General features: G+C 39.7%; 2 protein-coding genes across 8 annotated transcripts in view; both read left to right on the top strand.

Moving 5' to 3' along the window:
• Positions 1-18,169, top strand: part of cobl (cordon-bleu WH2 repeat protein) — a 57,164-nt gene extending 38,995 nt beyond the window's left edge. For all 3 annotated transcript variants that reach the window (XM_086037990.1, XM_086037992.1, XM_086037991.1), the window contains 8 exons: positions 1,127-1,282; positions 7,299-7,620; positions 10,288-10,391; positions 10,745-10,885; positions 11,263-12,935; positions 14,402-14,512; positions 14,755-15,051; positions 16,408-18,169. In XM_086037990.1, coding sequence (XP_085894116.1) covers positions 1,127-1,282; positions 7,299-7,620; positions 10,288-10,391; positions 10,745-10,885; positions 11,263-12,935; positions 14,402-14,512; positions 14,755-15,051; positions 16,408-16,485 — 2,882 coding nt within the window. In that variant the 3' untranslated portion in view covers positions 16,486-18,169. The remainder of the gene's footprint in view (positions 1-1,126; positions 1,283-7,298; positions 7,621-10,287; positions 10,392-10,744; positions 10,886-11,262; positions 12,936-14,401; positions 14,513-14,754; positions 15,052-16,407) is intronic.
• A 3,591-nt stretch (positions 18,170-21,760) lies between these two features.
• The window catches only part of grb10b (growth factor receptor-bound protein 10b), a 79,819-nt gene continuing 76,424 nt past the window's right edge, over positions 21,761-25,155 (top strand). The window contains exon 1 of one of the 5 annotated variants that reach the window (XM_086038543.1): positions 21,761-21,798. The gene's annotated coding sequence lies outside the window, so the exon portion shown is untranslated. Of the gene's footprint in view, positions 21,799-21,843; positions 22,783-25,155 lie in introns of those variants that run through there. The other 4 variants (XM_086038547.1, XM_086038546.1, XM_086038545.1 and 1 more) reach the window with 4 other exon arrangements.

Consider the following 25,155-nt stretch of genomic DNA (forward strand, 5'->3'; position numbering starts at 1 on the left):
TATAGCACTTTTCATACATAAAAATGCAACTCAAAGTGCAAAGTGTACTCTTAGGAACATTACTGTAGGACTGCGCATGAGAGTGTTTTACTGGATATACATTTAATATTAATGCTTCGAACAAAAAATCACTCACAGAATTATCCACTTAGCAGCAGTGAGTGACCTTGCAACATTGCACACAGCACACACATACGTCCGCGCATGCATATTTTTAAATAAATGCAGGACATTTTAGTGCTAATGGTCATTTTCATGACCAAAATAAAAACAGACGCAGTGCAGTGTCTTAGCGTTTTCTATCCATCCATCCATTTTCTGAATCACTTGTCCTCACTAGGGTCGTAAGCATGCAATAAAGTTGTCATCAGTTGTAGTCTGCGCATGATTGGGCATCATAATATGGCGATGAAAGTTCACTTTGTGCCGTGGTTAGCCTCAAGTACAGTTGCACACATTTAGTTGGAATTTGGCAGTTAGAGGGACATACAGTTACTGTAGTGATGCCCAATTCCTACTTCAGCCTGGTTCCTACCTCTGATGGTGTTTATGCTTGCACATTAAGGACTACAGTCCAGTTTTTGTTTTAATTCCTCATTAAAAAAGAGCAGTGGTCTCAAAAAAATGTTGCCTCATTTTTTTGAGACTGTAGGGTGAAAGCTGCAGTTGGCTCTAGTGTGGACTGAAGGGAGTGGCAACAGTGGGGAAATTGCAGTATTTTGAGGGTAATAACTTGCAGCAACATATAGACAGAAAAACAAAAGAACTACAGTATGAACTTAGTTCAAAATTTTGCATTATGAACTATGAATTGAAATAGTTCCTTTTAGAATATTTAAGCTGAACTTTGAACTAGTGCACATAGAAAACGAACTTTCTCAACCTGACTGTACAATACTCCCACAAATGTGGGCCATTGATTGCAAATGTGATTTGTCATTACACACACATCATTTTTCAAACCACATAATTTATTGTTGCATTGTTGTGTACCAATGAAATCTACATTTCAAAAGGGGTACACTACTCATTTATTTGGAGCATCGTAGAGGTTTTCAGGTCAAATATTTGTGTCACTTTGTATTCACGAGTACAATGATATTGCTTGCATGCCATTTTCTTCCAGGAACTACTGGTCATCCAGCGCCACCCAAGCCCCGTCGTTCGCCGGCCTTGGAACACCCAACCCTATCTACCCCTCCCCTGTTCTCCCCTTCACTTGAACCCATAGAAACCAGTGCCCCACAGAGCACCTTGGAGGAGGAAGACGACGCTTCGCAGTGTAGGTGCCATATGCTTTTTGCTTATTTTCTTTTTTTCCAGAATGATTTGTCCTCTCATATATATTTATAGATATATAGATAGATAGATAGATAGATAGATAGATAGATAGATAGATATACTTTATATGTAGAGGGTGGGAGAGAAAGCGAGAAAGCTATATCTCTCTTTCTCTCTCTAGAAATGTTTCGATGGATACAGTTATGGAAAAAATTGTGACCACTGCAAAATTGTCAGTTTCTCAGATTTTGCTATTTATGGTATGTGTTTGAGTGAAATTAATCATTTTGTTTCATTCTATGAACTACTGACAGCATAACTCCCTAATTCCACATACATATATTGTCAATGGTCAAAATATCGAAAAAGGTCAACTTTTTTCAGACCTCAGATAACACAAAAATAACAAATTAAAAATAGTTTTTAAACAACACAATAATAATGTTTTAACTTGGGAAACGTTCAGAAATCTGTATTTGGTGGAATAACCCTGATTTAAAATCACACGTTTCCTGCATCTTGGCATGTTCTCCAGCATTATCAATGTTTCACATTGCTGTTCGGTGTCTTTGTCATTCCTGGCGCAAGATTTCAAGCATCTCAGCTTTGTTTGACGACTTGTGACAATCTATTGTCTTCTTGATCACATTCCAGAGGTTTTCAATGGGGTTTCAATGTCTACTGCTTGACCGTTGTCTTTTAGGTGTTCACCTCAACAATACCTAATTACACACCTATTTAGGTGTGCTTGTGTTGAAATTAAGAGACACTGGAATGGAGTCACTGTCATTTTTGTAGTTTCTGATATCTGGGGAAAAAATTCAGTGGTCTCCTAATTTTTTCCAGAGCGATGGATGGATAGAGATATCTATCTATCCATCCCATCTAATATGGATGGTTTTATTCTGAAATCCATTCATGCATTATCTGAACCGCTCGTCCTCACGGGGGTCGTGTAGTGGGACGGATAGAAAGATAGATAGATATAGAGAGAGAGAATATAGATATCTTTGAGTGTTTCTAGATTTTATCCTGAATCCATTCGCATTCCTGTCATACTCATTTTCTTGTATATATGCTCTTTTCTTTCCCCCCTATCCTGCACCCTTTTTGTAGTCTACTGCTGTGGTCCTGTACGCCTCCACTCCAAGGACCCTTTAAATCTTTCTCTGACCCTTTCATCATCCACCTTTTTTTGTCAGTCCTTCTTTCAATGTTTGCATCTTCATCTTTTTACAGGATGTCACCTCTTTTCCCTTGTCAAGTTTTCTGTGTTCACAATCACATTTCTAGTTATACTCTACTACTGCTACTACTCTCATACGGAACCAAATGGATGTGTGTGCAGTTCTTGTTTTTTTACATTAGTTTGATCCTTTAGATCTGGTTACTATTGATTATGTCTGAATTCTCTGCTCTGATTAAAAACGGGCACAGAGTGTGCGGTCAGAAGGTAGTACCATGACAGATGAGCTCCACCTGGAACCACTGGATGTATCACTTCCTAAAGTGATTGATGAGTGATATGAAGATGTGGCTAAGGCAAGGCAATGTGATACTGCTTAGCAAATACATTGGTCACATGATATCAAAAGATCAGTCGTTTAACTATTATCTGTTGTTTATTGTGTTGAATTGGTTTTGATACCTGAGACTTAAATGGTGATTTGGCATTAATGATGATTGGGGAGGCGCAACACTTTTTTGAATGATCAAAATACTTTTCCTTTAGTGACGCTAGTTAGTTTTCAGACAAAGTATACTGTATAATGTTTCAGACTGATCAAACCAATGTGTTGATGTCAGCAATGAAAAACTTTTTTTCCAGTTTTTGTCAATATTATTTCCATATTCATACCCCATTCTGAATTATATGAAGCACCTATGTATTACTGAAAACATTTTTCTGTTAAACCTTTATCATTATTAATAGTCATAGCATAAGCATAGTGGATATGCAGAAAGTCATATGTCCAAACCCAATAAACAAGTTAGCGGGCTTCACCTGTATGCCGCGATAACTAGCATAGCAACGGGTTGATTTCATGACGGTTGGAAGCTGAACTTAAAAAAAAAGTGTTTTTCTTCATGACTGGTGTTGTACGTTTATTTATACAAATATATATGTAAACAGGAACAAAGCCTAGACATGGGATACTGTCATCTTTGGTCCCTTTTGAAGACATAAACAAAGAAAGACAAAACAGAAAATATATATGTGTATGTGTGTATATATATTTATGTATGTATGTATATGTTGATGTATGTATATATATATTGATGTGTGTGTATATATATATGTGTATATATATATATATATGTGTGTATATATATATATGTGTATGTGTATATATATATATGTGTATGTGTATATATATATATATGTATGTGTATATATATATATATGTGTATGTGTGTATGTGTATATATATATATATGTATGTGTGTATATATATATATATGTATGTGTGTATATATATATATATGTGTATGTGTGTATATATATATATATGTGTATGTGTGTATATATATATATATATGTGTATGTGTGTATATATATATATATATGTGTATGTGTGTATATATATATATGTGTATGTGTATATATATATATATATATATATATGTGTATGTGTGTATATATATATATATATGTGTATGTGTGTATATATATATATATATGTGTATGTGTGTGTATATATATGTATATGTGTATGTGTGTATGTATATATGTATATGTGTATGTGTGTATGTATATGTGTATGTATATATATATGTGTATGTATATATATGTATGTGTGTATGTATATATATGTATGTGTGTATGTATATATATATGTGTATGTATATATATATGTGTATGTATATATATATATATGTGTATGTATATATATATATATGTGTATGTATATATATATATGTGTATGTGTATATATATATATATGTGTATGTATACATATATATATATGTGTATGTATACATATGTATATGTGTATATATATATATATATATGTATGTATGTACCGTATTTCCCGGGCTTTAAGCCCCACCGTTATATAAGGCGCGCGCACACCCTATTTTTTTTAGAACATTTGTGAAAAAAACTTAAATAAGCCGCACCGTTATATAAGACGCACCTATCCATGTTGAAAACTTTCATATTTACTGCATTTACAGAATGATTATGAACTGTAAATGTACATGTGTGTACCTGAGCAGATTCCTTCCTAACAGTGCCTTTTAACACTGCAGCAACGTTGCTGATTAAAACAGAAGAGAACCAAGAGAAAATAAACATTACTTATCTTCATTTCACTGCCGACTGCCGCTCCAGTTTGTCAGCTAATGTCCACCAGACACCACCATCTATTGTTCTACTACATTCTACATATGCACCTGCCTTGTTTTATGTTAATAAAGTCAGCCAATCTAACACACGACGTGCTAAATCAACAATAGCATTTCACATTGAAACAACAGAACAGACGTAACACCAATCGCATTCATGTGCACTTCAGAGACCTCTAGGAAAACATAAAATCAAAGCATTACAGCACCTAATGCAATAACCTAGTCTATGGCGCCCTCGCCTGTTGAACTCTTCCACCTGCAGTCACGTCCAGTTAATGGGAAATGTATTGAATTGTACTGTCATTCCGGTTAGCGCGCCCCAGCGGTGGAAGAAAAATCCACAGAATAGCCTCACCGGACTATAAACCGCATGGCTCAAAATCTTGGAAAAATGTTTCGATTTATAGTCCGGAAAATACGCTATGTATGTGAGGTATATGGTTACTTATGTATATACAGTATTGCTGTAGGGTTCCGCCATTTACCTGTGCCGGAAGGAAGTGTTTCTTCAGTTAAGTCATAAATGTCTTGTTGTATTGGAGTGTAATAATATTTAATCTGCTGAATTGGTGTTTTGTGGTGATAAAGATAGGTTTGTGTGTTTAAGCAAACATGCCAGGAATATGATATGTGTATCAACTGTAGTTGTTTTCATTACATAATGTAAGACTAATTTGCATTGACTGAAGCCAAAAGTACATGACAAAAAAAATTGCTCATGAAGTGAGACACTGAAGCATTTGTCCCGAGAGGATATTTGACAACTGTTTGTGTGGATGTTTTTTTGTCTGTTGACAGACTGACTATATGTGACACTAAATGTGTGCACAACTGCGTGTGTATCCATGCATGAAGTGGTTGTTGTTGTAGCCGGCATGACTAAGCTATTGCTGGGAATGAGTTGGGAAGATAGACAGCCTTGTGGCTCAGCACCACATCACGAATGGACAGCCTTAATATATGTGCACACATACTGCCGCACACAATCAGTAATACAGTATGTACCATTATAACCAAGTTGGCTCTCTTTTCCAAGAATTGAAAGTATTGAACTTGCAGTTTTGTGAATGTTGGCACAAAAAGCCAGTAAATGACTGAATTGACTGAGAAGTCCACTTCGTGACTGACTAAATAGGTTCTCCCAAATCCACAGAAGTGACCAAACTGTACTGGAGAGATGGTGTGAAGCAATAGTGTATTCCCTGGAACTCCAAAAAAAAAAAAAAGTAATTAAAATTATTTGTTTACAGTATATCCACTCAAACATCATTAAAGTTGTTTTATCAAGCCTCACATCGGTTGTGTTCTGGGTCTATGTATGTCTATTTGGCTTGTGTTTTCTGGTTTGTGTGTTTGTGGTGTTGAAACTATTGTAACAAATACTTCTCTGTTAACCTGTGAAAGATCGTGGAGCTGCATCCTGTGTTTCTTTTATAACAACTGTCTTCTTTTGTCCTTCAGCACTGCAAAAAAAGCATAGCACCATCTAGGAACTATCAATTTTAGTGTTGCAGATCAATTTTCCACAAATGTATTTTTTTTAGTCCAATCTCCAGTCCATTCATAGGCTGTTGTTCATAGACTTATTTGGAAGTGAACTTTGGAATTTATTGCTGCTGAGGTTTACCGTAGTTTATCGCAAATAACACGCCCCATCGCCGTTCGAAAGCAGTTTTTTCTCTGCACTTGTGTATTATACAGTCCACCGATTGCTGCCATCCACGCTCAAAAATTGAAGTATTAGGTGCATAGTCATTTGTAAGTAACTTGTGATCAGACAAGGGATGTATAATAACAGTTTTTTTCTACATATAACAGATAGATATTTTTCTGTATATTACACACTATATATTTGTTTCTTTTAAAGTACCTGAATTACACGCACTGGTTTAACCCCTATACAGTTATAATCACAATAATTGTTGTGAGTCTTCAAGTTTAAACGTTTATTACAGTTTTACAAAGTAGTAAAAAAAAAGTACTCTTACCGAGCGTTGTAAAATTAGCAATGTGTGAAAAAAGACTTGCTTTGGAAAATACCTCTACTTCTTGCCATTTTGGGAACCAACATTTATACAAAATACAACATATGCTAAGACCCATTTTTTTTCACTTTATGATTGTATACTTGTTCGTCACTCCGACCTGTTCGGAGCATAATCCACTCTTGACGGTGTCATGATTCTTGGTGAGCAGAGAAAATGATATTATTGTGGAGCCAAAAAAAGGGAGTTGTAGGCGAGGCGGTATATCCGAACCTGTTGCTGAACATGCTTGTCGAAACTATTCGCGGTTCGGAAGAAAGATAAACATGGAAATAAGCCGGAAGTGCAGCAGCCAAAAACACACATGTAACATACTAATCGGTCCTTAGTTGCATGGGAGAATTATGTCAAAACCACCACTTTACCTTTATATAAATACGTAACATTATACATTAAATGTATACGTATCTTTTTCACAAACCTTATGTACCAGTAAATGTCTGTACAATGTGGCGAATTTTCTTTTTTCTTTCTCTAAACCTATGTCTAATACCTTCCTCAATTTTGGATGGCCTTTTTTTGTGTAAAAAATTGCATGTTCATTTCTAGAAATTACAGTACTAATCGCTAACATTTTAACAAACGGTGAATCTGTGAGTAACATCTCTCTTTGTCTTGCAGCTTGGCTCCATTCTATAAAGAGCATGGGAGCCAGTGTCCAAGCCTCTGAAAGTGAAACACCTGGGGCTGAGACTTTGTCCCTCGGAAACAGCAGCAGTGGCAGCAGCCTACCAGATCAAGGTTATGCCGCTTCAGAGGGAATGGTAGATGGTGAGGACTCAGGCCTGGTGAGCTCCCCATGTGACACCCATCGCACATCCCCAGACGGGAGCTTGTTTTTGGAAAGAGGTTTTGGAGGCAGAAGAGAGCAACCGCCTGGGCCTGTGCAAGACATTTCCAGTGACAGTGATGAAGGGTGTGCCACATGGGGATCAAATAACTGGTAAATAAGTCATGAAACATGGTTTGAGGAAGTGTGATTGACCAAAGTGGCGTTGAGGGAAATTAAGTCTGCCCGTTTTGATCTGCAACATTAATGATATTGGTTTGCACTGAATAAATTCGCTCGATGCGCACAGTATTCACTCTTCGGTACTCTGGTCAAGATCAAAGCAAAAAACGAATCAAACAAGATACAAGATGGACGCATTTTGTCTTGTACGCATGTGGCCTTGTTTGTCATCAGACCAAGTGCTGCCCTGTAACAAATTGATTTAACGTAGTGGTCCTTAAATTGTTTTGCACCACATGATGGTTTCATTTAAAGGCATCTAAATAAGTAAAAGCACATTTAAACAAAATCCAACTCATCATTATACCGAATGCAGTTGTAATTAGTCGGAGCCCTGTGCTTGTTTCTGTTTCAAAGGGCTTGTGCAATGTGGAAAGCCAGCAAGCATGACGCTCTCAGTGTGCTCATTTGTTGATGTAGTGGCTGTCAGTAATTGCTTCTGTTGTTCTTTTTTTCTTTGAAAAACCTCCAAAGGCGTGTCTTTTAATGAACAAAAATGTATTCACAGCACTTTACTTTTCCCACATTATGTTCCAGCAGGCCTCGAGACTGCGATCAAAATGGTTGCATATGCGACATTATAATTTATTTTTTTTCCCCAGCATGCGCGAGTAAGAATTATCTGGTCACGTTCGTGCAAGTGCATACTTTTCTTCTAAATAGAGGCTTCAAGCTGTTTATTGCTAGTCATAGTTGAAATTTACTGTCTAACTAAACATAAAAACAACGAGAATTACATATTGTATATTTTAAACAAGCAAACGACTTAGCCTTAATATTTGTCAACTGTGGGCTTGTGAAGCCCTTTGAGACTCTTTTGTGATTACGGCCGTCATAAATTTGACTTGACTTAATAGCCCGATGATTTAATGCTCACCCTATAGGAGGAACATTGTCCCCCGATCTGATGTTTGATGGCCAGTATGTTCATTATTTCTCTGCTCTGTTGAACAATCAATCATTGTGACGGGAAGTGTCCGTTGAGTACTCTCAACAGCATATGTCCGGCCGTAAATACCGGTAAATGACTTTCAATATACACAAGCAATAAGTGGCAAGTTTCCATTAAGCCATGCACATCGCACATAGATGTATTTCAACCTAGTTAGTATTAGTTTTGACATAACATGTCAGACTTACCTTCACAATGAGGAGAATTCGATCATTGATGGAAAGATTTTGGACATCTTTCACCCACCCACACAAAATAGTTGTAGGACTCGAGTGATTTCTAAGCTTTCATGTCTTGTAATTTGTATGCACTTAAGAGTGTTCACTAAATAATTCACGATATCGTGATGCGTGATATTCAGCAAGTATTGAGTTTAGAAGTCCTCTGTCTTCGCTTCATACGTTTTTATTCTGTTAATCAAACTAAGTTTCGACATCCAATGTAAACAGAAGTCTGAGAAGATGAATGACTGACACATGCTGTACGCTTGATCCACAAAATGGCACTTTCTCGCGAGATCGCGTAAACCCGTGACATCGGTGAATACTATGTATACATTGCTGCATTCGTCTTTCCCTCTGTCGTGCTCCTGAAAAATATCCTCACGGCGTGATGCTTCTCTGACTATGCTTCACCATAGGAATGGTATTAGCCAGGTGATTTGCTGTGGCAATTTGCCTCCAAACTTGACTTCTCACGTTCAGGTGCCATAGGGCAACCTTCTGGCAGCCCTCGACACAACCCTCATCCATACACAGATGAAGACACGCAGCTGTTGCAATGCATGTGCTGCATTTGACTCTTCTATGCTTTTGGCTGTCTTTTAACGCAGATCTGTGTCTCCACAGACTCGTGCACCATTCACATTTGAGTTTAAGTGAAACAAACTTAAACTGAACAGATTCAAAGTGCTCTTGAATGCAGAACAAGACAAGAAGAAGCGAATCTCGCTTTAAGCCGCCAAACAGTTTTGCTGTCAAAACAACACCACAGTATTTGGTGATCAGTGTCATGCCAGTGTTTTTACCTGAAGAGTTAAGTGTCGGCAGTTTAGTTTTTTGTTTGTTTGTATGTTATTTGCTCTTTTAATTCTCCACATGATTTTAGTTTCGTACCCAAAAGTAGCCCAGCATTGTTGCGGGTTTCTGTCTTTAATCAAAGGCCTTAGTGGAAAGTGAATATCACTTTTATGGAATGAAATGTGTGGTAATGTGCCCAGAATGGGAATTTAGGATCAATGATGTCATTCAAAAACATTTTATGAACCCCAGCCCTGATGCTTTTGTCAAGTGAGTGTTCCAGGAAAGCAAACTTTTTTCTTTCTTTTTTTTTTTTTTATCTAAGTTAAGAAGACAACCCTTCCCAAGTTTCTTTGAAGACAAATTTTGTTTGATTTGGCTGTCTTGTTGTGGCTGAATTGCTAGTATATCATGAGAATGGTCTTTTTAACCCTCAAAGTGATTGAAATCTACACTGCACAAAAGGTTCTGGTTGTATTAAAATAATGAAAAATATCAAACAGTTCTTAAGACCAACGGTACTGGATGGTATTGTAGCTGTCCCTGTGACCTCATCGCTTTTCTGCATACTGTCCAATATCTGTGTGTTGATGTCTACTGATTTGTATTTTTGTGTACTGTCCTTAGTCGCAGTCAAAGCAACCTCCAGGCAAAGTCAGGAAACATAAACAGCAACTTTGAAGAGAAATACAAATGGTTCCATCAGATGAACATAGAAACAGACCTTTCAGGTGAGGGAATAATGCACAGTATAATATTCTGCTGTAGCTTTTAACAATCTGACTTCCTTCAAATATTATATTCTTACTATTACTAAACCATGTTTTCAGATCTTTTACTTATTATATTTGACTATACTGCAGTGATTTTTCTTTACTTTGTCAAGAGTGATAAAATGAAATATTGATCAAATCATGAAGTGGTAAAATAGGGTTTTCACGATACTTAAGTGAGTCGCTCTTGCATTTGAATTATTAAATTGCAGTTGATAATATTCTCGTAAATGTTCCCAAGTAGTTATTGTATGTTTTGTCCTCCTTTAAACTATTCCTCTTTTCCAAATCACATACAAATATTTCAACAGAGATTCAGGGTGTGCCGGTGTCTGTAGTGGACGTGAATGTCCCTGTCACTGCCATAGATGAAATACTGGAAGACTATAAACCTCTTGTCGAAGACAAAAAGGCAACAGTATTCAGTGGGGTGGAGTTAAACAATCGTGAAGGTAAGACAAATTAACAGCCAAGATACTGCAGTGTTTGATCTTTGCTTTATATAGCAGCTTCTATTTTGGGCTAAACATGCTGGAACTGGAACTTCGGGCCACAGACTTTGTCAAGTAAACTTAAATACTGGTCATTTCTACCATTGAAATGATTGGAAATAGAATGAATCCTTCCAGCCCCGGAAGCAAGTTATGTTGACTTTGTTTTTATGGGTTTAGTTCAAAAGTAGAAATAAATGAACCCTTTATTGCCTCTTTGTACTAAATCAATGTGCTGGTGTGCGGGCGTGCTTGAGCATAAAAGACAGAGTAGGACCTTCCTCCGAGATCTGTCATAAGAAGTTAATCAAACTCTTTCTTTTTTTCTTTTATCACAGGTTCCGAGAGTGCTGCAGAGTGGTGCAACAAAAACAATAATGCTTGTACAGCTGCTTCCGCTAAAAAAAGTAGCATTGTGAATGCTAATCCTAATCAGTGTAGGATCACACGGGGAAATGGGCCAAGTGGGTGTACAAAAGAAAATGAAGATGTGAAAGAGGATACACAACGACTGTTAGCAGCGAAACCTTGCAAGTTGGAGGAACACGGCAAAAGTATGACGCTAAAAACTCTCAGATCTGATCTCATGACAAAGAGTGACACTCATTGTTTACACGAGGACAGTGTTGTCTTGTCCGAAGCCAGCCAGAGATCATTGTCCACAGAAAAAGTAGACAATAACAGTGTTTACCAAAATAACTCCAGCTCAAATATCTTGCCCAGAAAAGTTACTTGCAATCCCACCTCTCGATTTGGTATGAAAACTTTCACCGTGGTTCCTCCCAAACCTTCTGTCATGCAAGGTGGTCCGCAAAATGCATCTGCCACATTAACTGCTGGTGCTATTAAAATTGACGAGCAAGGAAATATCATGAAAACGTTTGGTCACCACAACAGAGTCGCTGATGCAACAGAATCAGGAATTACCAGAACCGAGGAGTGTCCACTTGTCGGAAAAGCCAAAGCCTTTTGGAGCTGTAGTGAAAGACAAGAATGTGCTCTTCCTTGTAGCACAGGTGTGACTGACAAGGCGAAGAGGAGCTTTGAGAACATTAAAAGTGCTCCCAATGCTGTCACCACATTGTCCACTGACAGACGGGAACTCCTGAAAACACCACACACAATTAGGAATACTGCTGTCAGTGCCCCGCCCAAAGAGACTTGTCGAAAAATAAATGACACAGTGAATAGTATCATCAGTAAAAATGAGCCACAAGCACAAATGGGTAAATATATTTCAGTACCTGAAAGAATTAAGCAACCACAGCCAGCACTCCCTTCAGACCTTCCTGCCTTCCTCAGACAAACCCGACGTACATCAAGCCAGTATGTGGCCTCTGCCATCAATAAATACACCCCAATGACATCAAGACAACCCAACACGGTGTCCCTCCCATCCCAGTCCTCTGCCTCAACACAAAATGTTGCCTTCCATACACTGGGTCACTCCCTACAAGTGAACCCACGCCAGTCCTCCAAGATATCATTGACAGATAATAAGTTTAATAAAGCCGGTCTTCACCACCCTGCTCCTGTGAGATCCATGAGCTTCCCTGAATTTGTGTCAGAAAGCCAGAAAGAAGTTGGAGATGACAAGCAAGGAAATTGTGCTGAATCCGTCAAAGAAAGCTCCTGTTCACTAGGACCAGTATCAGACAGGATTAAGAACTTTCAATCAAGTGCTCCCACTCCAGGAGTCATAACTGAACGTGATATTCGAGATGTCAAAGCTAATCGGTGTGGAAGCCCCAGCCCTACACACCTCACATCTCATCAACAATCAACTGCCAAACTCCTCACGGCCACTCATCAAACAGCTGCGGCAAAGCCAGGACCTTCGCGTAGTATGTCAGACAGTGCTGTTATCCCTGGACCTCCAACTGTGAACATATTTGGACCAGTTAAAAAGTTTAAGCCAGTGGTCTGTCGATCTATTGAGAAAGATACCTCTCTGCACAGTAACCTAATGGAGGCCATCCAGGGAGGTGGAGGCAAGGACAGGCTCAGGAAGGTGAGATCACCATCACGTTTTCTTATATGGAATAATAACCCATGGGGGAGTTAATCAGATCAACAAAATGCTTAGAAGTGGACTTTCCACCGATCTGATTGACTGTAGGCTTTTTTATACCTCCGTGGGCGACGTCCGCGAGTACGTCACTGAGGCATGCTGCGCGCACTTTGACTTTATACTCGTGCGCAACGAACGCATTTTGTTTTAAAAATGTGTTGCAATTTCACTCCAAGTCGGGGGGGCGTCGCGACGGCTGATATTAACGAGGACACCGCAGGCCGGAATTTCCCCTTCCTTTTATGGACAATTCCAGTCGCCGTTTCTACTTCCGAGCAATGATCAAAACGACACAACAGCAATAGATATCGTGCCTGCTACAACAATTAATTATATTGAGAAATCAATCAGGAAGGTGGCGGTGAACGCGGTACGTGCATGCGTAGGCTTCTTTACGCCCACATAAGTGACAAAACACCCACGCCGCTGCCCAACTAGTTTGCTTTGCAGCAGCAATAAGCTGCGTGGTGGCTCCTCGCCTCTGTGGTGGCAAATAAATTGCCGAGCCGCAGAAAACTGTACGTCATCGCAACATGTGACATAAAGGACCAATCACATGAGAGAATACACGCGGCGTTGTACACACAGCAACAATTTTTGACGTGTGCGCAGCCTGTGTTGTAGACCCGTTGCCAAAATGTCGCGCAGCACTACGCGTCGGTCCCCTGATGCAATGCGGCAGTTGTCGCCCGCGCCGACCCGGCAGTAAAAGGAAGCCTTATCTCGATTCACATCGGCCAATATTTAGCATTTTATGCAAATGTTGTGATTGGCTCATTTGGCTGAAATGTTTTTAGTGGCCAGGATAGGATTTGCGAATTAAGATTACAGCCACAGTGCTTCCCACATATACATGTATCTGTGCCGCGTTGTCTCGAATAGATTTTGGCTCTACCTGGCAATCTGTAACCGATGTACTGTATTAACTTTATTTTTCTGCTTAGCGATTGTGCCCCTCTGCTCGTTGTGTCCATCTGGTAATTGATGCTTGTCTTCCTGTTCCAATACTGCAAATACAATACACAAGTATCAAAAGTGTCTGTTTAAAATTGAGAGTCCATCCGCAGCGACATTTCAGACAGTGTCGATCCCCACACCACTCCAACAAGCGTAATGGCTGTCTCGTCACAACACATACGTTTTTTGTTGTATCTGTATTTCCACTTGGAAACGTCACTCCATGTTGGGAATTAAGCTGCAAAAACACAAGCTGCAGTGCCGGACCACGAGCACTGCACTATACAGCTGTTAACGCCATTATCCACAACCCAGTACATATTCTAGACTGTAACATTATTATATTATTATTATGGAAACTGTCATTGGTCCCAAAAATCAGGATCGTGTCCTTTATGATGTTGGCTACGAACATTACCGACATTTTCCTCTTCTCCTGACATGATTAGACTTGCTCATCTGGTGCCAGAAGCATGAAGGAGGCTTCTCCTGATGAGAATGAGAGGTCTGCTCTTCTTTCTGCTATTAGAGCCCAGAGCAGCACTGGAAGGCTGAGGAAGGTAAACTACTCAAGTGGCTACTTATGTATGTTGTGATGAAAATGAGTCTGTTTGCCTTCATCAAATCACCTTTCCAATTGAACCACATGCAGCTTGAAATGTGTTGCTTTCATGACTAAGTGTTATTAAGGTAGGCTTAAAGTGAACCTTTAGGATCAAGGCCAAGTTCACAGCTGTATACTTTGGGAGTGCCAGACATTGCACATAAATGTATGTTTGCTTTGCTTCCTTGTTTCCTACAGACTAAATCTGGGGCTTCTGATGAGTTAGAAAAGTTCAGGTCGGCTTCTGAAGAGGGCCAAAGGGCAGACGTTCCCTGTTGTCCCTCACCAATTTCTTTGACTTGCACTTATCCTGTCTTTGCCACATCTCCGCCGCCATCCATGCTTGCACCTTCTCTTCCTCCCGTCCTCCTGCACCAGTCGAAGCCTCACACTGTGGAGCATCTGAATACCAATGCCCCCGTGAACCCTGCCTTGGCCAGGGAAGCCATGATGGAGGCCATCCGCTCTGGAACTGCTGCCGAGAAGCTTAAAAAGGTAGACATCTGGGAGGGAGAATGTTTCATCCTGTGCCGCTAAAGCTTGTAGAAACTCTTGGATTTTTCATGCCTTGAGCTGTTTCATCAAAGGCCAGTGGCAAAAGTTCTTCTTTACTCTCCCATATCCCCGTGGATCAAATTACAGCAGACAACTCTGGCTTTCCTTTTGTCCACTCTGTTCAGCTTGCAGAGCAAAGAAAACACATCCACTAATACAGAAATCAAGTATAAAACAAAGATGGCTATAATGAGTTTTAAATTTGCATTAGTTCTGCAAGCAGACGTGCTGTATAAAAGCCACATAAATTCACCCTCAAAAAACGTCTTCCTTTTGTCAAAGATCAAAGTAAGAAATCAGAAAGACAAGATGAAGACAAAAAAGAGACAACACAAATACAGAATTTGACCACAACTACAGTTTGCTCTCTCTGTAGACAGAACAAAGCCTTCCCAAGCTGATTGCAGATTGTTTCACAGTAGAGTCATCAGACATCCACGAGTGATTGAAGAACTTTTTTCCAAGACCAAAGTTTACTTTATGGGCAGCAGCTGCTTAAAATTCAAGACCCTAAATGTAGGTCTATCCGCCACTTTGTTTCTAAATTATTTGTAGAAGGGCATCACCACAGTGGAGAGGAACAAAATTACTCACCCTGTCGTACTCGCATTGCAGCAAAATTGAAGAGTTGCAGTTTGTTTTCAACATTTGTTTTTGTATTTGTTTCTTTCTGGATACACTCGCAAATAGGCAATCCATTGTCTGCATGACACAAACTGCTTATCTGTCCCAATGTTTCCCCAACCTTTATTGAGCCTTGTACAAAAATGTCCAAAAAGTATGAATACCAAAATGGTTTCATCTTAATTAACTGACAAATGTTTTTAGTGTGAAATCTAGACCTGTGTAATTGAACACAAAGCTGATATACAGAATTCACAAGAAGCCATGCCTTTTTCTGTTGACTGAATGGCAACAGGTGTCGACACACGTTTATTGTATCTTCTGCCATCCAAAAGCAGAGGATTTAGTTGGAGCTGAGCCGTGATTGGCTGTTACCTGAGCCCTAAGCAACCGTGATGTCATTTTCAATCGGCAGCGAGTGACAAATTGGCCGCCCCCTAAGGTGGATTTTGCTGCTTTATTCATATTCCACAAATGCAGTATCAGAATAATCAGAATATCCACTTTAGACCAGTGGGGCTTGCACAGAACATATTGCTGTTAAGAATCATTTCCTGCGGCATCTCTGATGGCTCACTAGTGTGCCAAGGCACCGTGGTTGGTGATCAAGGTCCAGAGACAAAGAGGAAACTTCATAGTTTTTGTGTGTCTGTGTGTGTGTTTTCTACCTAGGTTGCAGCACCCACAAAGACAGTCCAAGTGAATGGCAGACTGGGAACAATGCGTGCAACCTCCTCCAATCTTCCTTAGGAATAAACATCCCATCACAAGTAAAAACATTTCCCAAATTCTTTTGTTGGTTGTGTTTTACCACAGAGCTTTAGAATGGACATTTAGAAAACTGGTTCATAAAAGTCAACGTTAGAGATCCGAATGCATGACATGAATAAGGCAGATATCAAGAGGGTGAAATAAGTTTTCCATCTCATAAAGTTCTTCGCAGCTCTCGGCTTTGTGTGTGGCACCTCCTAATTAAAGAAGTGCAAGACTAAAATGGCAACACGACAGGAAACATTTTGAGCGTAGTTTTTGAACGTCGTCCTACCCGAGGAATGTTTTGTTGCACGAACTTGTCTGATAAAGCTGTCACAGGTGAACGTTTTGACGCGTTTCATTTGTAAAAGCGGAGCTATTTGTCAGCGCAGTCACTGGCAGCCTTCTGGGAAATTGTGTCCATCTTGATAACACAAAAACTTGCTTGCTATCTTTACTCTGGCTTTTGGGGTTTTAACTGGAGCGTTATGCAAGAATAAGTGCCAATGAAAGCAGAATAATTCACATGGTTTGTGCTACTTCCATAGCCTGTTCTTTTGTTCTGTTTGTTTTATTTTTGTTTACCACAGCTGAGACTTGGATGCCTTCTAGTGTTGTGTTGCTCAGTGTTATTATGTACAAAAATGTTTTCTGTTAGCATTCCAAATGCGGTGCAATACATTAAAGTTAGTATATCCTGATTTGAAATACTTACATTGAACTACACTTAAAAGTGTATTTTCTGTCGATCTGGTGAAGATTGCCAACTTTTTCAGTAATGCTGGTGTGGAGAAGAAAACGTGGTTTTGACCCATTTAGTGCCTTTTAGCTTCTAATGCTAGCGTTGTGGCTTCTAACTTGATTTGTGCTGCTGTTCAACACAAAGCGCTTCATGCACGTAATTGTTCTGCAGGGATGTTATATACAGACATACTATATATAGTACAAGAGAAGTAGCTAACATTTGACGTTTGCAGTCACAACAAGGATCGTACGGTGAAATTGTTTTTGTTTCTCTTTGTTAAAGTAGTACATATGGAAATGTGGGCCATAGGGCGGAGAAATTAGTAAATTAACAAATACCACATTACTTGTGTGTACTGGCTTTGCAATATTCATGTCATGCAACAACAGTTTTAGGAAACTAGTCGCTTATAGTGCAATTGTGTTACTGCATTTGATACCTCTATGAAAAGTTTACAGTTTGGAGGAGCTGTATTTGATTTAGAAAGTGTCCATCAAATATGAATTTGGATTTTGTTTATTCTGAATAAGTTTCAGAATGACAACATTTAAAGCATCCATTTACAGATGTAAATGCTTTATAAAATGAGTGAAGAGATTTCAATTCCGAATTTCACATGTTAATTTATGTTCCATGTTTTTCAAGCTAAAACATGTATTCATTTGTTTTATCCATAGTATAAAACTGAGAATTTTTAAATTGTCTTTTTGCTGGTTGATTTGATTGACACACAAAAAAAACATTTCATAGTAGAATTGTATATTTTGCAAACTGATGATGATCGCTATGGCTCTGTTTTTGTATTATTAGAGGCTTTTTCAGCTGATAGAGATAGAGATTTATACAAGCCACTACATTTTTTTTTTCCCCCAAACAAGTTTGCACAATGATTTTGTCTACCTAATTTTTGATTGAATAAATAATTTTGTAATTGCACAGTGCTTTTTGTAATGTCTTTATTGGCGTAGAAAACGGGAATTCCAGTAATTGTAAAAGCATCACGGGGTCTTGTGTCATTTCCAGTAGTACGGCTGCTCTCATGAAATATAATGTAACATCTCACTCTCTCTGGCTCGCCACGGTCGAGCTGCTTTTCCCGGCAGCGGCTCAGTGGCCTGACTCATCACTGTGGCTGCACATAATGACGCTACTAAACTTTAGCACAGCCTTGCTTCTTCAAGATACAGCAACATGTGCAGCACATTGAAGATCTAGAAAAAGAAGACCCCTATAATAGTCCCTTCCTAGTGGGAAATTCCTTTTCTGCTTAAAAATACTTCTGGTGGCAATCACATAGGCGATGATAATACGATATAAATTGCAAAGGAGCGAATATCTCACCACTACAGTCAGAGCCAAGTTCAGTTGAGTGCATGAATTGAGTTACACGTCTGGGCCTTTGAGGCATGTACAGTATATGATGCCAAATTGCCTTCAACTACTGTCAAAGTAAGTTGCACAATTTTACAATATATAGCCCTACATACATTAGTCTGGGTTCTTTTGTATTATACAGTGAAATCTAATCCACCGACAGAGCGTGTTTGCAAGCATGGGAGAGCACAACTCTACACAGAAGAACCTGAAGATTTGAGCCCAGGCCCTCTTCCATGTGAAGCAGACACGCTAACGACTCTTCCAACATGCTACCCATAGAATGTCACTTAAAGGGTAAGTCAACCCAAACATATTATATTGAAGAATATGTTCTATGCAGGCCCACTAGTTCAAACAAGGCATTCTGATAAATATTGTGTTTGTGGAGTAAGAGTTAATCCACCCATTTTTAGCCATATCTTGGGGCGGCCATTTTGTCACTTCTGTCGACTGAGAATGACATCACAGATGCTCAGGGCTCAGACAACGACCAATCACATCTTACGTGTTTTCTGAAGCTGAGACATGATTTTACGACTTAACTCATATTCTACAAACACAATGTTAATCAGAATGTTACGTTTCAACTAGTGGGCCTACATAGAACATTTTCTTGAAAACAACATGGTTGGGTTGACTACCCCTTTAAATCTCAAAATTCATATCATGTCATCTGTCGTAATTCAATAGCTCATCTCAAACTGTTTAGAGTGAGGTCAAAGGTGGTATGGTGTAACTTATGCAAAGCCTGTGCCTTGCTCTAAAAGATAAATAATGAATACTGAAAACCTTTTGAATTTCCATTAAAAGCGTCTCCATCTGCTGTCCTGCGGGACACATAGTGAAAGCCTTTCACCGACTGCCTTTGCTCATGTTACACAGCTTTGTTGTCAGACTTGGAGTGATGGACACAGTGGCAGCCACAACCAGCGGGGTGTTATATTAACTTTGTTTTCTGATGTTTGGTAGTCCACAAAGTAACTGATCAATCAATTGAAACAAAAGGCCCGCGCAGTCTTGAATGTTTGAGGAGGTGGAATAAACACAATGTGCGTTGTGTTTATGTCTCAGCGTCAGTCTCACAGCAAGGCTTTCGTTCCATAGTGGCAGAAGCTTAATGACTGACATGATGTGTGTTTTTGTCTGTGGCATCGACTGTCTGCGTATAGCTGCCTCACATGTGTAACTAGGTGTTTTAAAGACAATGAAGCGACGGTTTTGAGCACCCCGCTGTCCTGAACCAGACACACACCGCTGAGGACTCTTCAGGCTCCCATGGTGTGTTCCCATCCAAGTATCAAGTGCACCTTGCATGGGGCAATGAATTTGGGGTCAAATCCATTGACATAGACAGACGCTTTTCTCCTTTCATTGACCTTTTGTGCACTCATCATAGACTCCAGCCCTGTTTCGACCAAGTGATGGTTTGGTTCCGTGAAGTATGGTATGCGGTTGTGATGGGTAACAAAATAAATGCTTTGAAAACACTTTTGCGCAATTATTGGGGTAACAAACTGCACTACAGAAAGTACGGGGCTCAAAACACGGCTGTCTGTGAAATTGTCACTTCCATGTAATGAAGTGCACAAAACAGGCTTTTTATCAAACAAGACGTGACTTTTTTTTTGTATTAACAGATGCTCCGAAAACAAATAACAGTATTTCGTAATAACCATCTGTATAGTGTGTCACATTCCTCTTTGTTGACTTGCCATTTTTGGGGTGACACTCTTACTGTGAGTTGCATCATGATAATATGAATACAAAATCAAAATAACTGTTAAATTGGTCATGTAAAAGAAAAAAAGACCTTCTTGGTATTGACCAGTTTTTGCCTCGAAAGCAGCTTATAGTATGAATTGCAACAACACGTCCTAATGTAAACCCCTTGATGATGTTCTCAGTCACATAAACATCAGAGGAGTCTTGCGTAATACCCCTATGAGGCTCTGACAAATAAAATCTCAGCAGTGCTGGGAAGGTAACTGGAGTGGTAAGATTACCTCCGCCCCAACGCACACACACACACACACACACACACACACACTTTTGCAATGCCTTACATATGCCACTGGTGTTTATATTTCTGAGTTGCTTGTCCAAAGCAGCACTTTCAATTCAGAGTGTTGTCTTTAACATCATACCCATGGTGACCCATATTAATATCCTTACTATATACTTTACTTACTATTTTTCTCAAATACTGGTGTACTGTATATGCTGCAGAGTGCACACTTTATAAAACAGTCAGTAAACTCTTTCAAATTTGTTAGGCTTAAGACCTAATTTGTCACACATTTGTCATTTTGGACATAACAATGTTTCATTGTCTTCTGCTTTGCCCTTGTGTTTATTGTCATAAGTCATTTTGTGCTGCCTTCACTGTTCACCAAAACTCTTGAATCTGTTTTGTACTACCACCACTATCGCCACTGTCTGTTGGCTGTACAATATATGAATTGTGAGAACCAGCTTCCTTGTTCCTTCCCAAGGCTAACATAACATTTATAATATTGTGACATGTTTGATGTCAATGAAGTTTGAATGGAAATAACTTTTTTCCTGACTGCAGCATTCAAAACCTTTTCCCTTGTGATGAATACAACCAAACTGTTTTGAAATATACTATGACAGTTATTTTGCCCCACATGGTCTCTGTCTGTGCATGTGTATCTTCGTATGCAGATAAGGACATTTAAGACACGCAATCAGAGGGGGGGGGAAAGGATTTCGAAATAACGCAAATATTTTCTATGCGACTGACCCAACTTTGCCTTTAAGTCAACTTAGACCTCAGGCAAAAGTGAGCTTGAGTGACAGGTGTCTTGTAATGGTGGGGAGTAAAGGAGTACAAATACTGTACTTCATTCTTTTAAAAAGTATATTTTCCAGGTATCAAATTGAGTCATAGTTTTCCTGAAGACTCTTTAATCACTGAGTTTCAACACAAGCCTTTGTATTTTCCACCCCTAAGTTTAGTTATTAGTTTAAAAAAAAAAAACACACACTTTTATTTTGTGAAATTGTTACAACATGAATTGTAGGGGAAACGGGAATGTGATACACCCCCTGTATCTAGCCAATAGAACACATTTATTATCATGTGACCACAATGTTTTCAAGCCACACCCATTTCCATCTTAGCCACGAGGAAGAGGACCCCATGTGGACCTCATGTTTCTTTAAAAGTAAGCCTTTATTGTTTGCTTTCACTGTAATCAGCTGTAAACTTCAATCACACATGTTGATCAACCGTTGTATGAAACAGTGTGATTGATGTAGCTGAAGTTAACTGTTACTTTACCAACTTGAAACTGAGACAAGATAACTTAAAAAAATAACTTAAAAAAATGTTTTGTGACCCTTGTGAGGACAAACGGTATAGATAATGGATGGATGGATGGATAAATAAATGGGCATTAGCATCTCCTCAGGATGCAATCCGCCTCTGTTTAAATCAGACACAATCTTCGTTTAACAGGTCACTCAAATCTACCCTGAGATGAAATTGATACATATAATAAAATCAGCATATTTGGACTTAAGTTTATTTTAGTCTTTTATTATTATTATTATTAGTAGTAGTAGTAGTAGTAGTAGTAGTATTTTACTTTTACTGAAGTGAAGGAATTGAATCAGCATTTATACTATTTTTTTCTTCCAAAAGTAATTGTTTTTCTTAAGTATAGAATGTGAGCACTTTTGACTCCCGTGGTATCTTCTAAGATCATCCACAACCACATAAATAAGTATACTAATAAGGAACCGCGAGGACACGCCCTTTTTCCCAGTCCCACGAATGCAACATTAATAGCATTGATCGGCCCTCGCTTGGAGGGCGTGGTCAGGTCTCGAGGGGCGGAGAAGCCTGCGTGCGCGCGAGCTTCTGATCCTGCGTGCGTGCGCGCGCGACCCGCGTGTACTGGATGTGTTTCGGTCCCGCTTGGCCGCTCGGGATGATCTGACTTGAGAGTTTTCGCCGTCGCAACTACTTAACTCCTTCCGCCTCATCTTCCTTCCCTGCGCGGGTTGCTCTCCTCCTTCCTCCTCTTCTCGACCCGGGAATATTGACCACCGCGGCCTGAACCGGCGCTGCCCCCCCCCCACCCCGGTCCCTTCACCTCCACACGGCCGTGCGTGTCCGCGAGGGTCGTAGCCTGGCTGGCTGTGAGGTGAGTGCCTGCCCCGGACTCACCACACGTTGCTGTCCTTCCCCCTGCTGACACACGCAGAGGTGTCAGCGTGTGGCCGAAATTGAAACTGTCGTCCGTCTTTCAAGTTATCAACTCTCTTGTCTTGTCTTGTTGTGCTATACTAAACTCAACTTTATCCGCGCTCGTGCTGGACACTTGAGTCCGCGTGTGTTTGGACTTTTCTTCACCTTTGGCGTTCCATTCAAGCCCGCTTCGTGCAGGCTATTTGGAGGCGAGCAGCGTCCGCCTGCCAGCATGTCATGTTGTTGACGATTGCATAACGTCAGTCAAGAGTAGCAGGCTGGCAACTTTTTGCATCCAGTGGCACTCCTGCGCCCCCTCAACAGTTTGGCAGCGACTCCCGTGTGCGTTTGTGTGTGCGTGTTTTTTTTTTTTTGGGGGGGGGGGTGCTTGTCCCACTGCATGGGTGCTGGGGGTGGAATCCTTATTTTAGTGCATGTTTGACTGACTTTTGTTTTGAGTGAACCTGCACGTCTTTCAACAGAACTCACCCTCATTTGCATAGTTATGATACAGTACATGGTATGTCTTTGACAGAAATGGTCCCCAACATTTTTTCACCACAGAGCACAATATTTTGATGGAGCAGCATAGGGGAGATCCGGGACAATTGTAACATTTATGTGTCTCTTGAGCTATTTTGACGAGACAGGCATGCATGAGGGGCCAGCACCTTTTGCCATGTCCAACTATATAAAGCTAATGCATTATTATTATTAAACTGACAACACTGGCTCATTTGCAAACTGAAGGGTGATTTTAAATTGGGTCTCAGCTCACTGCAGACAGCTATCCCTCACAGCGAGCCGGAAGCAGGCTGATACTCTGAGCAGAGTGAAAAGGGGAGATGGAGCGGAGTTGAGAAACACGACACGAGAAACAACTTGATGTCTTTTATTTATATTTAAGGGGGCAAGCAAGACATTAAGACAGTAAAAAGTGGAGTGGAGGAGATAGTCATGAGATAATAAAAATATGTGAAATATAATATATTTTGGGGGACTTAGTTTTGGGGGGGAGGCACAACATATATTTAAGGGAGCCAGGCCCCCTCTTGCCCCTGCCTAGACCCGGCCCTGCTTAGGGCAGTGATGGTCAAATGGCGGCACACTTTGAGTGAACCCTAGATTAATTTTTAAACAAAGAGAAAGTCTTGGTGGGGGGTGATATTACTTTTCCTACAACCCCCCAAAATCTTCAAAAAATGCAGTGACCATACAGTATGCGTTTTCCATCACAAAAATCCCTGCAAAACTGGGAAAATCTGAAAAAATGCTGGGGTCAATTTTATTTTTTTTAACACATGAATCCACGAGTGCCAAACTGCAAATATGCACAGGTCGACTGTAGTTTTGTTGTAATATCACCAATCACCTCTAGATGGCAGGCGTGTCTTAGTTGTTATATGAGGAGGCCTATTAATTTTGGGGGTGAATTTTTAATGATATACAGGACAAATATAGTACCTCAATAATATTAACAAAATGGATTGAGTTTTTTTTGTGGGGGGGGACTATTACAAAATGAGTTCTTGCACTTAATGTTGGTTTCTTGTTTAGCAGTTTTGTGTCATCCTTGATTGGTAATTTTTATGCAAGAGAGCCCTTTGCACTGGGGGAAAAAATACAGTATGCGGTTATTTTGTTGTACATTTGGTTAGGAAATGTGTGGTCCTCCTGTGTGCATGTAAAAGCATGGAATTCTGTGGTTTTATTTTTATATTTGAAAGGGGTGGAGGGGTCTCTGGATATTCTGCATTCATTTTGATCCAGACTACCACTCATTGTACCAAAGCAGTTTTGAAGGCGTCATTGCTTCATTTGTGAGCCTGTCGCCACATAATACACACTTGGTGCATCAAAATAGTGAACAAATCGGTACTTTAAGTAGGACTTCTGATATTTCCTCTTAAAGGCAGCTTTCTTCTTCTTGGAAGTTGTAGGCTGTTAATCTTTTTCATCATTTGGTCTTTGTTTTTATGATTAATATTTTTAATTTTCTCTCGTTATCTGCGGGCTTACTTTTGCACTACCGCATCATGTAGCCGGGATGGCCGGTTTGGCATGTGTATAAAGGCACAGATATACTTGGTTATCAAGAGGAAACATCTTCCAGATGGTGATAATCAATAAAGTATTTTTTGTTCTGTATCTCTGTGCGGCTCCAAAACAAATGTCCCACGTACCGGTCCACAGCCTGGTGGTTGGGGACCGATACAGTACATAAGGTGTGTCAAAAGAGTTCCAGGACTGATATCATGAGGGATAACATTTCAAAGCCAAACTACAAATGCTCCCCTTTCATGTGGACCAAATGATCAACCAGCCTATC

Source organism: Filicampus tigris, chromosome 8 (assembly GCF_054856515.1).
Source record: "Filicampus tigris isolate MCC_2025a chromosome 8, RoL_Ftig_1.0, whole genome shotgun sequence".
Lineage (NCBI taxonomy): Eukaryota > Metazoa > Chordata > Actinopteri > Syngnathiformes > Syngnathidae > Filicampus > Filicampus tigris.